Source organism: Oncorhynchus tshawytscha, linkage group LG02 (assembly GCF_018296145.1).
Source record: "Oncorhynchus tshawytscha isolate Ot180627B linkage group LG02, Otsh_v2.0, whole genome shotgun sequence".
Classification (NCBI taxonomy): Eukaryota; Metazoa; Chordata; class Actinopteri; order Salmoniformes; family Salmonidae; genus Oncorhynchus; species Oncorhynchus tshawytscha.
This window is the reverse complement of record NC_056430.1, coordinates 63,431,634-63,445,732: the sequence shown is the minus strand read 5'-3', so window position 1 is coordinate 63,445,732 and position 14,099 is coordinate 63,431,634. Positions and strand designations below refer to the sequence as shown.

Below are 14,099 nucleotides of genomic sequence, written 5' to 3'. Positions count from 1 at the left end.
TTAAATCTTATATTTAGGAAAAGCAGACACGTTATTTGTGCATTTATACATGATGATAGAAAGAAGTTTAACAATAACTTTATTACATTACATTTGGCTGGAATGAATGTTAAAAACTAGGTAAACTGTCAAAAAATCTTGCAATCCAAACAGCGATAAGGCCAAAACACTATTTTCACGGCACTTCGATACTGATGCAGGTTTGCAGGTTAATTTACGAAGGAAGTTATGATACTGAGGTTAAGGTTTGGATAGGGTTATGGTTAGCGAAAATGCTATCCTAACCTGCTACGGAAATCACTTTGTATTGAAGTTCCGTAAAAAAAAAGTGTGGCCCAAGGCCGATAAGGCACATGGCCTAGTTTCCGGGAAACCAAGGACAAAACAGAAAACAGCCTTTAAAAATCCCTGCCTTGCGAAAAACACATCCATTAAATCCTTGACAAATTATCTCTGTATAAAATTAGTTTTGCGCGCCATCTAGTGGATAGAATCAGCTTTGCAAATTTGAAATCTTCACGCTAAAACTGCAACTGGATACAGATGTAATTCATGCTAGAAGAATAATCTATTTGAGTACGGTATCAAAGTTCAAACTGATGAAAAACAAGTACATTGCATGCTATAATCAACACCAAATAAATATACAAATAAATAAATGTCTCATGCCAGAACAGCAGGCACAGTGACACCCAACAGATGTTTTCACAGTTATGAGACCCAGTTTTGTAATATTTGGATTGGGGAGGTGATCGGTGACGTAGAGGAGAATTTACCCCCTCATCTCCTACGGACTCGGGTCTCAGTGCAGAAGTAGCCGGGCAGGTGAGCTGAGACCAAGATGAAGACGTTTGTGGCATTTTCCCTCTGTCTGGTCCTCTTGACCATCTACACAGCAGGTAGGCTCATTTTGAAGAGGTCAATTGCCTTTAGAAAAATGTATTAATTAACCCTTTGGTGGCTTGTGAGTCTTTTAGATGTCTCTAATAAAAGTTTATTTTTGCATTTTTTTCTCAATTTTAATGCAATAGAAATGTTGTTTTAAGAAAATATGAATATGCAGTTGTTATGTAGTAATTAATGCTGTAATTTATATGCTCAAATAATTACATGCATAAGAAAAGTCATTACTGCATATTAAACTTACAAAATAAGTTTTTGTGCAATTCAATCATGCACAGAAAAGCAAATATTGTGTTGTGTCATTGTAACTAGTAAATATTAAACTAAATACATTTCTGTTGTATGAAGATATTGCATGAAAATATGAAAATAAGCTAAACACATAATTGCTCATGTAAAACCAAACAAATATGACATCATTGTTTTAACTGCAGGCACATAGCTCATTTAAATACTGCATTGTATTACAATATCATGTACTTCCATTTTGAAGCTCTTATCAATGCAGTTTCAAAATCATTGCAAAAAGCCTACATGAGCCCTGGGTGGTGCTTTGCCACGTCGCTGTGTGTGCCTGGCGCTGTTGACAGAGCCAGCCAGGTTCATTTTAATACCCCCTCGCAGGTTGGCCTTTGGGGGTCACGTGCTCCATGGGCTGGCCTGGCTCTCTGGAGAGTGGGGGAAATGAATGGGTACTTTGTTGCTCCACCAAAAAACAGCCTCCTAATGATATTCTGCTGCTGCTGGGGGACAGACAGAGACAGACTTCTATGAGACTAGGGCCTGCATCTCAAATGGCACCCTATTCTCTATATAGTGCACTACTTTTGACCAGGGCCCAGTGCACTATATAGGGAATAGGGTGCCATTTGGGATGTAGAACAGGGGCTGTTGATCTGCATCCTCAGCCTGGTACATTAGAGAGTACACGGCTCGACATGTACTATCCAAACAAACAGCAGCTTCTCCCCTATATCCTGCACACGCTGGGTGTGTGACGAGGGGGTTGTTGTTGACTGTGTCGAAATCTAATGCAAGTTTTTCTTCCCGTTTAATGGCTGCAACTGAAATGGCAATTCTGGAAATGTAGGTTCATGTTGTGTTTTGAGTTATAAAAGTCAAGAGCAACCAGATAGATACAGCAGGAAAGAGTGGGTGACAAATAATGACTGATTTCAGGAAAATGACAAGAATATTGTTTTTGGTATATTGTGCACAAAGTACCCTATGTCACTGATGGTTGCAATATTTTCGTTTGAGATAGATGGAGCCAAATGAAGGTTGACATTCATTGTCATGAATCTTGCCCTGGAGGCAGAACTGAGCAATTTTCTGCTAGATGGGCCAGCTGCTAAGTCAAAATTGGCTTTAAAGTTAGGGTTAGCGGTGTGGTTAAGGTTATGGTTAAGGTTATGCCTACATACAGTGCCATTGGAAAGTATTCAGACCCCTTGACGTTTTCCACATCCAGAGATGTTTGATTGGGATCAAGTCTGGGCTCTGGCTGGGCCACTCAAGGACATTCAGAGACTTGTCCCGAAGCCACTCATGCATTGTCTTGGCTGTGTGCTTATGGTTGTTGTCCTGTTGGAAGGTGAAGCTTCGCCCCAGTCTGAGGAACTGAGCACTCTGGAGCAAGTTTTCATCAAGGATCTCTCTGTACTTTTCTCTGTTCATCTATGCCTCGTTCCTGACTATTCTCCCAGTCCCTGCCGCTGAAAAACATCTCCACAGCATGATGCTGCCACCACCATGCTTCACCGTAGGGATCGTGCCAGGTTTCCTCCAGAGGTGACGCTTGGCATTCAGGCAAAAGAGTTCAATCTTGGTTTCATCAGACCAGAGAATCTTGTTTCTCATGGTCTGAGAATCTTTAGGTGCCTTTTGGCAAACTCCAAGCGGGCTGTCTTGTGCCTTTTACTAAGGAGTACATTTTTTGGTACCCTTCCCCAAATCTGTGCCTCGACACAATCCTGTCTCGGAGCTCTAGGGACAATTCCTTCGACGTCATGGCTTGGTTTTTGCTCTGACAACTGTGAGACTAGGGACAATTCCTTCGACGTCATGGCTTGGTTTTTGCTCTGACAACTGTGAGACAGACATTATATAGATAAACATTTCTAAAAACGTGTTTTTGCTTTGTCATTATGTGGTATGGTGTGTAGATTGCTGTGGACATAAACATTTGATCAGCTTTAGAAGAAGGCTGTAACGTAACAGAATGTGGAAAAGGTCAAGGGGTCTGAAAACTTTCTGAATGCACTGCATCAGTACATACACACAATATCTAGGTCTAATAAATAGTACAGTGCAAAATACAATACAATATATATAAAATGACTGTGTCGATTCACAGTTCCCTTTGTGTCCTTTTATCTGTTTTTTGAAACTAGTTTATTGCTAGCTTGAGTTGCCTGGGGTGGCAGAGAGTTCCACGTAGCCATGGCTCTCTTTAATAATGTGTGTTTCCCAGCCTCTGTTCTAGACCTGGGGACTGTGAAGAGACCTCTGGTTGCATGACTTGTGTTGTACCAATGGGTGTTCGAACTGTGTGCCAACTGCTTGAACAGACAGCTCAGTACCTTCAACACATCAATATCTCGCACAAAGACCAATAATGATGCAGTCAATCTCTCCTCAACTATGACCCAGGAGAGACTGACATGCATGATACTGACACATTCCCTCCGTGTACATCGAAGTGCGATACGTGCTGCTTTGTACTGGACCAACTGCAATTTACCTTTGTCCTTCTTTGCCGCACATGACCACACAGGTGGGCAGTAGTCCAGGTGAAACTACACATGACCACACAGCTGGGCAGTAGTCCAGGTGAAACTACACATGACCACACAGCTGGGCAGTAGTCCAGGTGAAACTACACATGACCACACAGCTGGGCAGTAGTCCAGGTGAAACTACACATGACCACACAGCTGGGCAGTAGTCCAGGTGTGACAAAACTACGACTTTGTAAGACTTTGTGGCTCTGCCGGCTAGTGACCCCTTTGCAGAGCTGCCTCCAGGGCAAAACGTATGACAATAAATGCCAACCTGCGTAGGCAAACAGTGATGTTGCACAGTCAGCTCTTTGAAAACGAAGGGATATGGATGTCTTGAAATGCTTTCTCTCTCTATCGCCAGATGCAAACCCAATCATCAAGGAGAGCTATGCTAAGCAACTCCTGCGGACGAAGAGGCAGAAGCCTGGCCACCCCGATGAGCCAATGAGGGTAAAGTTCAAAGTGGAAAGGGCACAATTAGAAACCTGCAGCGGTGTGCTCATCCTTCTAAGAATCCATAAAAAAATGTTCACTTAACGGTTACCCTGTAATTTCTTCTGTTTTGATATGATAATGAGAGCTGCTTATGGCTTGATAAATGAATGGCATTCTCTCTCTCTCTCTCTCTCTCTCTCTCTCTCTCTGTCTGTCTGTCTGTCTGTCTGTCTGTCTGTCTGTCTGTCTGTCTGTCTGTCTGTCTGTCTGTCTGTCTGTCTGTCTGTCTGTCTGTCTGTCTGTCTGTCTGTCTGTCTGTCTGTCTGTCTGTCTGTCACCCTGTCTCTGTATCACCCTGTACAGGAGCACTTGCTCCACATGCAGGTTCTGGATCAGAGGGCCCAGGAGACCAACCTGGAACACTGGCTGAACCCCCACTGCTACCCCCGCTGTGACAGGAACTACGGACACCCTGTCTAACCCCCAGTGACCTCGCCTTGACTCCTCACAGCCCAGGTCCCTGTCTGTCCGACAGAACCATAAAACATGCCTGCTTGGGTCCCCTGAGTCATGTTCAGTAGGGAACAGAGTAGCAAAATGCTGTGTAACAAAAAAAGTACTAGAAAGTACATAATATCACTACGTTTCGGACAATATTCTGTTTCCTGCCTATTGAACACAATGTACAGTGCCCATAATTAGCCTATAGGATGAAGTTGGCTTCTGACGCTGATCAGTTTTGTATTTCCCTCCTGATTGGTTATAGTTAGAATTGGGGTAGGGTAAACTGATTCCAGATACATTTTTTTTTGTCTACAGGAGAACAACTTTTTTTCTGTGTGGCGGAGGGCGCTGACGGCAAGAATGATGTCGACAACTGTGATGACGACAATGATGATGATGACTATGATAATGATATGAGGGTGAAGCTCGGAGTGTAACACATGCATTTCATGATGAAGCCTCAGCAGGGAACATTAGTGGCCATCAATAGAGATGTCCACAGCCTATTCCAGAAACATTAGTGTATAGGAAACGTATTAAATGATGTTAACATCATAGAGGATACATGATCAGTTTATATGTTGATACAGTTATGAGAAATTATACATTGTATTAAGTAAAACAATGTTTAAAAAATAATAATTGAATAAATCATCTAATCAAATTGTTTAAAATGCTGGAATCTTGGTGTGTTCTTCTTCGGGTTTTGAAGTAGGACTTCAGTTGGACTTTAGAGAAAATAAAAACTAAGAAAGAGGAACTGTGAACTGGTCATGTGGGTTGACCCCGCTGCTGATCTGGGGTTACTATCGTAGTTTACTGATGTTTGGTCAATTTTAGACAGTGCCCTTCTCTCGAGTTCACTGTGTGACTCTGCACTGTGCTGTTACTTTCTCGTGCAGGAGGCTCTACAGAAGAGCGGCATGCTATTGACAACAATGAATAACAACTTGTGAAAGTAAAGAGGGGAATTATTTGACACAAAGTATTCAACGCTTTATCGCAGCTAAACTGAATGGCCGGGAGCACTAGGCTAAATTCTACGCAGTTCTGGACGTGTGAAGGGAGTAAATATATCCAGACAATAACAAATCCAGTTATTCTCCGAAGTGAATGTCGTACAAATAATTTTTAACATTGCGTAATATATCAATAAGCTGATAATATATAAGGCCGTATACGACTGAACCGGCACACATTTTACACGCAATTTAAGAAATGTGCTATTGATGTTTGTGCTGATTGATTGCCAAAAATATCGAACAATTATTAATGCATTTGGTCAAATTTGTTGGGAACTTTTATTTTATTGTATTATATCCCCATGATTCAATGACAACATTTAACCCCCGACGTGTGTTTCACCTGGAGAAATTGCACTGTAGCCTATCAGTAGTCAGATTGTTCAATTATTATCTGCTTGTGGCATGCGAGCATCATCGAATGATTCTGCAAAACGAATGCACCCATAGGCGTACAAATAGGCCACTAGAACCAACCAAGTTTTTTTAAAAATAACAAGAGTAAGCACGCAACAATCATGCAAATTGATCATAACATTTAAGCCATCGCCTATACTGAAATGACCAGTCTTTTGTCAGGCAGATGCATTCCTGTCAGACATAAGTGTAATAGCAGGTTATAACACATATATTTCGTAGGCAATCTATTATAGTTCTGATGACATGTTTGGTAACACAGGCCTACCTACCTTGTGACCCCGCATAACCAGCGTGTCCATTCCGCAGATACCGATGGGCGCTGGATTGCATTGGTTTATGATTTGAGAAAATTTGAAGGCCAATATCATTTTGCAAAAGTACAATTAAATTCTTCCTGTAGGCCCAATGTCAACCACTTCAAATAATTGTAGGCTGCGATTTTTTCTGTGAAGAGCTTTCAGGACCTCTGAGGACAGCACAATTACATTTAAATAGAATTCAATAAAACAACTCTTATTAAAATGCTTTGTCAGCTGTCTCTGAGTCCCAACTACCCTATTCTTTTAGAAATCTTTGTCATTTTAATAGATATAAGACAGTGAAGTTAGTATAGTATTTTTAATGAAGGCAGATAGGGCTATAGATTTGAGTTGCGTCCTGATTTGTTTTGAAACTATCTGAATCATTACAAAATATATAAACCAAGGTCTAGGCCTTTTAATATATAAACCAAGGTCTAGGCCTTTTAATATATAAACCAAGGTCTAGGCCTTTTAATATATAAACCAAGGTCTAGGCCTTTTAATATATAAACCAAGGTCTAGGCCTTTTAATATATAAACCAAGGTCTAGGCCTTTTAATATATAAACCAAGGTCTAGGCCTTTTAATATATAAACCAAGGTCTAGGCCTTTTAATATATAAACCAAGGTCTAGGCCTTTTAATATATAAACCAAGGTCTAGGCCTTTTAATATATAAACCAAGGTCTAGGCCTTTTAATATATAAACCAAGGTCTAGGCCTTTTAATATATAAACCAAGGTCTAGGCCTTTTAATATATAAACCAAGGTCTAGGCCTTTTAATATATAAACCAAGGTCTAGGCCTTTTAATATATAAACCAAGGTCTAGGCCTTTTAATATATAAACCAAGGTCTAGGCCTTTTAATATATAAACCAAGGTCTAGGCCTTTTAATATATAAACCAAGGTCTAGGCCTTTTAATATATAAACCAAGGTCTAGGCCTTTTAATATATAAACCAAGGTCTAGGCCTTTTAATATATAAACCAAGGTCTAGGCCTTTTAATATATAAACCAAGGTCTAGGCCTTTTAATATATAAACCAAGGTCTAGGCCTTTTAATATATAAACCAAGGTCTAGGCCTTTTAATATATAAACCAAGGTCTAGGCCTTTTAATATATAAACCAAGGTCTAGGCCTTTTAATATATAAACCAAGGTCTAGGCCTTTTAATATATAAACCAAGGTCTAGGCCTTTTAATATATAAACCAAGGTCTAGGCCTTTTAATATATAAACCAAGGTCTAGGCCTTTTAATATATAAACCAAGGTCTAGGCCTTTTAATATATAAACCAAGGTCTAGGCCTTTTAATATATAAACCAAGGTCTAGGCCTTTTAATATATAAACCAAGGTCTAGGCCTTTTAATATATAAACCAAGGTCTAGGCCTTTTAATATATAAACCAAGGTCTAGGCCTTTTAATATATAAACCAAGGTCTAGGCCTTTTAATATATAAACCAAGGTCTAGGCCTTTTAATATATAAACCAAGGTCTAGGCCTTTTAATATATAAACCAAGGTCTAGGCCTTTTAATATATAAACCAAGGTCTAGGCCTTTTAATATATAAACCAAGGTCTAGGCCTTTTAATATATAAACCAAGGTCTAGGCCTTTTAATATATAAACCAAGGTCTAGGCCTTTTAATATATAAACCAAGGTCTAGGCCTTTGTGGACCTTTGCCAAAACACACTAATAATCTCAATGAAAAATAGGACCAATTTCTCTGCTATAATTGACACTACCATATTGCTAAGAAAATGTCATTACGCACCACGGCAAAGAATAGGTAAGCCTATTCCTTCAGTTGGCTTAGAAATCAGAAATATGGTCAACGTTATTCTTTACACTATTTGAAACTAAAGCAACTTCTTAAATAAAAAAATCCCATGTCACCAAAAGATTTCTGAAACCTGTAATTCCATAAAGCACATTTGCAATTATCATCAGTCCTTTTCACAGCCAAGGCAAACCATGAATCTGAAAATCAGAAAGAAGAAATCATGACAACCAGAAACAGACACAATTTCAACAAGTTTACTGGAAAGCATCTCAAAAGCAAACTGTGACATCAGGTTGTGATCATCCTGTTACATTGAAAGCATTTCATTTATGTCCAACACAGATGTCAACAGAAAGCCCTTGTGTATAATATGTCAATATAAGTTCTTCGACAAAGACAGCGTCATAAACACCAAGCAGCCTTCCCATTTTTATTAACAGCTTATAAAAAATCTGGAAACAAGATCGACATCTGCTCAACTACTGACCTATAGCATTGTAAAGGCTATATAAACTCTTATAGAGGACATGTAGGTCAACAAGACATAGATTTGATACACTTTTTTATTAAACCTTCCAAAAAGTGCTTGATAAATGTTTGAAATGAATAGGGTAAGCTACACCTCAAACTGAAATGGCATGACCTGGAACAAATAGTTCACACTATAATTGGCCTAGGATTTCTCCATATACATTTTTCTCATTGGACATGTGAAATCAAATGACAAATGTGCCCACATTATACCTCTAACATTTAAAAGGTACTAGCTTGACATAAATATAGCCTGTCTGACAACGTATACTGTTAGTTCAAAAGTGGATCGTTGAAAACTACAAGCTGTTTGTAAACAAGTAAATGCTGTACACAAGGCATGCAACTCTTTCAAATAGCCTATGGGTGGTGTTTAGCTTCAATGGACTTCCTTTAATTTTGGTCGTTACATTTAATAGACTTCTAACTATATTATATTTATACACATATGCACATACAATCCTGCAATTTGCTTTTATACATTACATAAAAAATCTGACTGATAAATGACACTATAAAGTCTGGACTTTTCCAAATAATTTGATAGAAGATTGACAGAGAGACAGCTGAAGACAATTAAAATCAGAGCCAATCATCTTTTATCTTTGAAGAATCCTTGATCTGTGCTACTCTCCCGGATAGTCACTGTCAAAAAGTTTGTGGTCACATCAGTCACCAGAACCTTCTCCACGTTGTTCATGCAAGGCTTCCAAGTCACTTCGTCTGTTTGGCCCAGGATCCGTGACACAGGGATTTTGGCGATGAGTGAAGGCTTCCCCCTCTGTGGAAGCTCTTCGCTGGGTTGATGCACATTCTTTTTGGATAGGTGCTTTAGGTGTGGAGGGGATAAGTAATTTGAGGGGCATTCTTTAGTCCTGCAGGCCTGGGAGTCAGAGCCTATTCTGTGTGAGTGCAACAAGCCCCTGTCTGGGCCGTAGTGCTGCTGTGTGCTCCCACTAGCCACGGGCCTCATCTGCTTGTGAGGATAACCACCCAGCTCCACCTGGTGCCTGTGGGCTAGTTTAATCCCCCTCATCTCAGACCCCCTCTCTTCACCACCAGACAGGCCCAGCTTGGCCAGTTTGAGTGGGCCGTATGTCGCCTGCTCCTCTGCCCTCCTCTTGTGGGGCTCTGTGGCGGCAGAAGTAACATTGAAGGGATTGTCCTTAAATCGCAGCTTGGGTTTGGGCCCTCTCTTCTTGGGGACAATCACAAAGCCATCGGGGCCTGGGGGCCTCTGGAGGACTGGTTGACGGTGCTCTCGGACTGGTTCTGGGGGCCTGACCCGCACACTCTCGCCCCTGTTGACGGTGCTGGGTGGAAAGATGGTGGGGACCACGGCCCTCAGCCCCTCTCGGGCTCTGGGGGTGATGACAGGCTCTGGGGTCGGGTAGGTGACGCGTATTCCCCGGACCGCATCGCTCCTGAACTCGTATGATTTGGCTTTAGCTTTAGCTTGAGCCTAAATGGGGAAGGAAACCAGAGAATAACCACTTTTGAATTGGGGAAAATCTTATCAACAACAAAGATGGAAAATTGAAAGTAGGCTACTGCCGATGGCAATATGGGCAATGTTTTTCCACTGCTCCAATTTCAGTGGGTATAATGTTCTCTTTCATAAGGACAGATTTAAAAAGGTCAGTTGAGGATACTCTTTATTTGTCATTATAGATATATAATACGAGTATGCCAGCAGCTTTATAATGGATTAATAAATAATGTGCACTTGCAATTAGCAAAACAATGTTATAACAAAGAGTATAATTGTAACAATACATGTATACAATTATAAATGAAGACCGTAGACAAAATCTTCACTTGGCATAATATCCCCTGAAGAATTTACAGGCTACACCAGTTTGTTAGCATTTTTACATTTTTACAATAGTTACTTGTTATATATGTCTTTTCAGCTCAGTTTGAAAACATCTATTTACAGGCCTCGGAGAGAACCTGCACTCTAAATAAGATGCTGGTATTAAGCAATTTTCATAGTTGGCTCTCGGTAAAGCCTGGTGCATTCGTTTGATGACGTCTTCAGAGTTTAAGATTTCATTCAAAACCAATCTCATGCAAACGTTTGGTATTAGCTATAACGATTGCTTTACTCATTATTACATGTCAAAACGTAATAACTTTCAACCGTGCCGAATAATCGATGCATGCCTGAATAGATGAACCCTCGCTTTTATAAGCACATTTTATGTGCCACACCTGTAGGCCTACATTGAGTTCATTTCGAAATATAAACAATTAACCTGGCATGTTTATTGATCAATTTGGCTACCTGTCAATCCAAAACAATTTACCATGATTCGGTTCAATTGGGGTAAAACAAATTGAGGTCTATTAGCACCAGCTTAACTAATTTCCCTAAATACACATTCACACCTCCACAAATACACATCCAGCACTAAATATGATTTTGCCTTAATACCAGTACACAAAAGGTGATTCTCATGGGAAAACGTGACATCCTTCGGGATCCTTCAAACTCGCACATTCACGTGTTAGTGCAACAACAGCTATTTATTAATTAACCAGATGAAGACCCTGTAGATACATAGTGGGTGGAGACTGGTATGTTTACATGCCACATGCTAGAAATCGTGTCCAACCATGCAGCCATAAATTCAGTAGATTTCATTGCGTGTTGGATGGATTATTTTCAACAATGCATGCATATCAACATAGCTACCTTTAGCAGGAATGTCTTCGGTTTCGGGCCTCTCTTTTTGGGCCCAAAGAGTTCCCTTTCGCGCTCCCTGAAACAGCAAGACACCCATTTTGAGTATCAAGAGAGCGAAGTGCAATAGGCGACTTGCGAGACGGATGCATTTTATTTGGCTGTGCTGCTAACATTGCATGCAATGAATGTACAACATGAACAGGCCCATATCCATTCAATTTACCTCTCTTCGAAAGCGACGAAGAGACGGGAGTCCAATATATTTTCCTCCGGTTCCCAAGTGCTAAATCTATGGAGAAAATACAATTGACAGGGGTTAGTTTTCCACCACATTGGGAAAGCAAGCATAGATACGGGCTAACGTTAGCTAGCTTGCTAACACTGCAAACGTGCTGCGCTGACTTTGTCACTAGCATATGCCACCTAGCTAGCAAGCGAACGCTACAGCTAGCAGTCAGCAACATCCATGTAGAAGCAAGGTTCTCTTGCATTAAATTCAACGCAACTTACTTCGGTGACCAGCCCTTCCATTTCACAAGGTATTCCATTCGACCCTGCGTGTCATCAGAAATATAAAAAAGAACGCTTCGTTAGGGAACAGCAGTGGCGCGTCAAAATAGATTATGCAAGTTAGGAAAATGTGTTTCACATACTCTCCTTATTCGGCGTTTGATGATAGATTCGGCTGCGAAAACCCGTTCCCCAACTGCAGACAGCTCCATGTTTACTTCAATCCAGCTACCGTTAACTAAAGCTTGGTGGTGAACGCTAGATATTTTTCTCCGCTGTCTCGCAGAGTGAATTCCAGACAGCCCATAATACTCCTGCACAGAAAAGACGTCATCAAAGAAATCATGCGTTGCCTAGGAACCGCAGTCGGTGGAACCATTTAGAGAAAGCCCATTGGGTTAGCCGTTGCTACGTGCCCGCGGTTGCTAGGTGAGTAGGAGGAGCGTCCACTTCTGAAAATTCTTGAGGGGAAAATGGTGGCTTTAGCGCGGTGGATCAATTACTCGGATTATTCGGTCTTTAAAAACATATGTCGCCAGATATTAAACGCAGAACATGTGCAGAATGAAAAGAAATGAACAATGGGAGCAACGTTCCTCATATGTAATACGCCAAAGAGGTGAAGGAAAGCAGATTGGATGTGTGCACATTTCAGTTATCAGCTGATCTGTCATACAATATTTCAGTATTAAAGTGCTCTTAATCAATAGCCTACAGTCATGTAGGCTAATTGTATGAGGAGACTAGGAGACAATATAGGCCTAAAGGAAATGTCCTATGTCTAAATAGAACATAGGCTATAGATCACATTCATGTGCAATAGTTTATCCTAGTTCTCTTGATCCCTACAGCGTCATGTACGCTCGTTTATTCCATGTGTAACTCTGTGTTGTTGTTTGTGTCGCACTGCTTTGCTTTCTCTTGGCCAGGTCGCAGTTGTAAATGAGAACTTGTTCTCAACTAGCTGACCTGGTTAAATAAAGGTGAAATAAATAAAAAATTGCGTTTTAGTTTTGTATTTATTTCTCTTTAAATAAATGGTGTCAATTATAGTCTCCATTCAGTAGGCTATTCGTTTAAACCTAAGCTACAGTGTCCATACAGTTTTGACTTCATTCAACGAACACAGTCGAAGATGTCTAAATGTGGGGATCAGAGAACACATTGCACAGTTAGCCTAGTCATAAGTATTTACCTAATTTATAGCCTTTAAAGTGTTTGACTAGGCGATTGCCATCAAATTATTAGGTAGGATCTCAAATCAAATGAATTAACCTGAACATAAACTTTAGACTAATCGGAAAATAATGTGTATAGCCTACCAAAAAGTTGAGCAAAACAGAAATTGGCCTATTGTTTAAGTTAGTGTAGTAGCCTAATTAATTGAGTAGGGCTAGGCTTCATATAGAAAAATAAAAGTTTAGAATAGAGCTTGTAGGCCTATTCATGGGCCTGAATTAATCAACATATTTTCATATTTTCAACACTCAACAAGATATATATTTAGGTCTATAATTTCCACGAATCTGTCACTTAAAACTAACCATAAAATATTGTAATTTGTGGTCTCTAATCATTCAGTCTCGGAAAATGTGGTCGCTGACTTGAAATAGGTTCTTTAAATAATTAGCTTACTTTCATTACGATCTGCTCAAATAATTAGACACGTGTAATAAATCACGCCATCCTGTTGTTTACACATGCAGCATAAATCAGTCAGCTAGGCCTAATGCGTGTATCCACGTTACAGCAACAACTGAAGGGGTATGTGGAAAATATAGGCCATTTGTAAAAGAAAGAGGCTTGTCCGACCAAAATAGATCAAATAATAATAATAATACTAATATCCTTGTATTTATCATTATTGTTAATTGGATAGGCCTACATATTTATTGTAATTGTTTATTTATTTAATTATTAATACTACTAATAATTATCATATCATAATTATTGTTATTATCTGTATTATCATTACTATGTCAATATTGTTTCTCTAAAATAAAATGTATATGGCATTATAGCACAGATTCAAATGAACAGCATACCTGTCGGATCAGAAAAGGTCAATTTCAATCATGTCCCGCGTGTTGAACTATTGTCAAACTTTCCATTCGATTTTTTTTTTTTTGTCAGAGCATTAATTTGTCTATACATGAATTTGCAATGCATTCAACTAATGGTTAAACTCACAACACCAATTGATTGGCGGCAG

At 39.8% G+C, this 14,099-nt stretch overlaps 2 protein-coding genes across 2 annotated transcripts; one reads left to right on the top strand and one right to left on the bottom strand.

The window, feature by feature from the left end:
• Positions 1 to 734: 734 nt before the first annotated feature.
• Positions 735 to 5,299, top strand: LOC112245510 (uncharacterized protein C17orf67-like). The gene is made up of 4 exons (XM_024413629.2): positions 735 to 899; positions 4,048 to 4,136; positions 4,485 to 4,637; positions 4,941 to 5,299. Exons 1-3 carry the CDS (start codon positions 842 to 844, stop codon positions 4,599 to 4,601), a joined length of 264 nt encoding a protein of 87 aa, XP_024269397.1. The 5' UTR covers positions 735 to 841; the 3' UTR covers positions 4,602 to 4,637; positions 4,941 to 5,299.
• A 3,098-nt stretch (positions 5,300 to 8,397) lies between these two features.
• Positions 8,398 to 12,211, bottom strand: LOC112245715 (chromobox protein homolog 8-like). The gene is made up of 5 exons (XM_024413854.2): positions 12,031 to 12,211; positions 11,888 to 11,931; positions 11,601 to 11,666; positions 11,387 to 11,453; positions 8,398 to 10,150 (listed from the first exon to the last, which is right to left on the bottom strand). The coding sequence occupies exons 1-5, from the start codon at positions 12,097 to 12,099 to the stop codon at positions 9,281 to 9,283; spliced, it is 1,116 nt and encodes a 371-aa protein (XP_024269622.1). The 5' UTR covers positions 12,100 to 12,211; the 3' UTR covers positions 8,398 to 9,280.
• Positions 12,212 to 14,099: the final 1,888 nt, after the last annotated feature.

Coding starts and splice junctions, on each gene's coding strand:
- LOC112245510 (XM_024413629.2), top strand. CDS start 842: ATGAAGACGTTTGTGGCATTTTCCCTCTGTCTGGTCCTCTTGACCATC. Junction 900..4,047: donor CTTGACCATCTACACAGCAG/GTAGGCTCATTT, acceptor CTCTATCGCCAG/ATGCAAACCCAATCATCAAG. Junction 4,137..4,484: donor ACCCCGATGAGCCAATGAGG/GTAAAGTTCAAA, acceptor CACCCTGTACAG/GAGCACTTGCTCCACATGCA.
- LOC112245715 (XM_024413854.2), bottom strand. CDS start 12,099: ATGGAGCTGTCTGCAGTTGGGGAACGGGTTTTCGCAGCCGAATCTATC. Junction 11,932..12,030: donor TCAAACGCCGAATAAGGAGA/GTATGTGAAACA, acceptor GATGACACGCAG/GGTCGAATGGAATACCTTGT. Junction 10,151..11,386: donor CGAAGACATTCCTGCTAAAG/GTAGCTATGTTG, acceptor TTCCCCATTTAG/GCTCAAGCTAAAGCTAAAGC.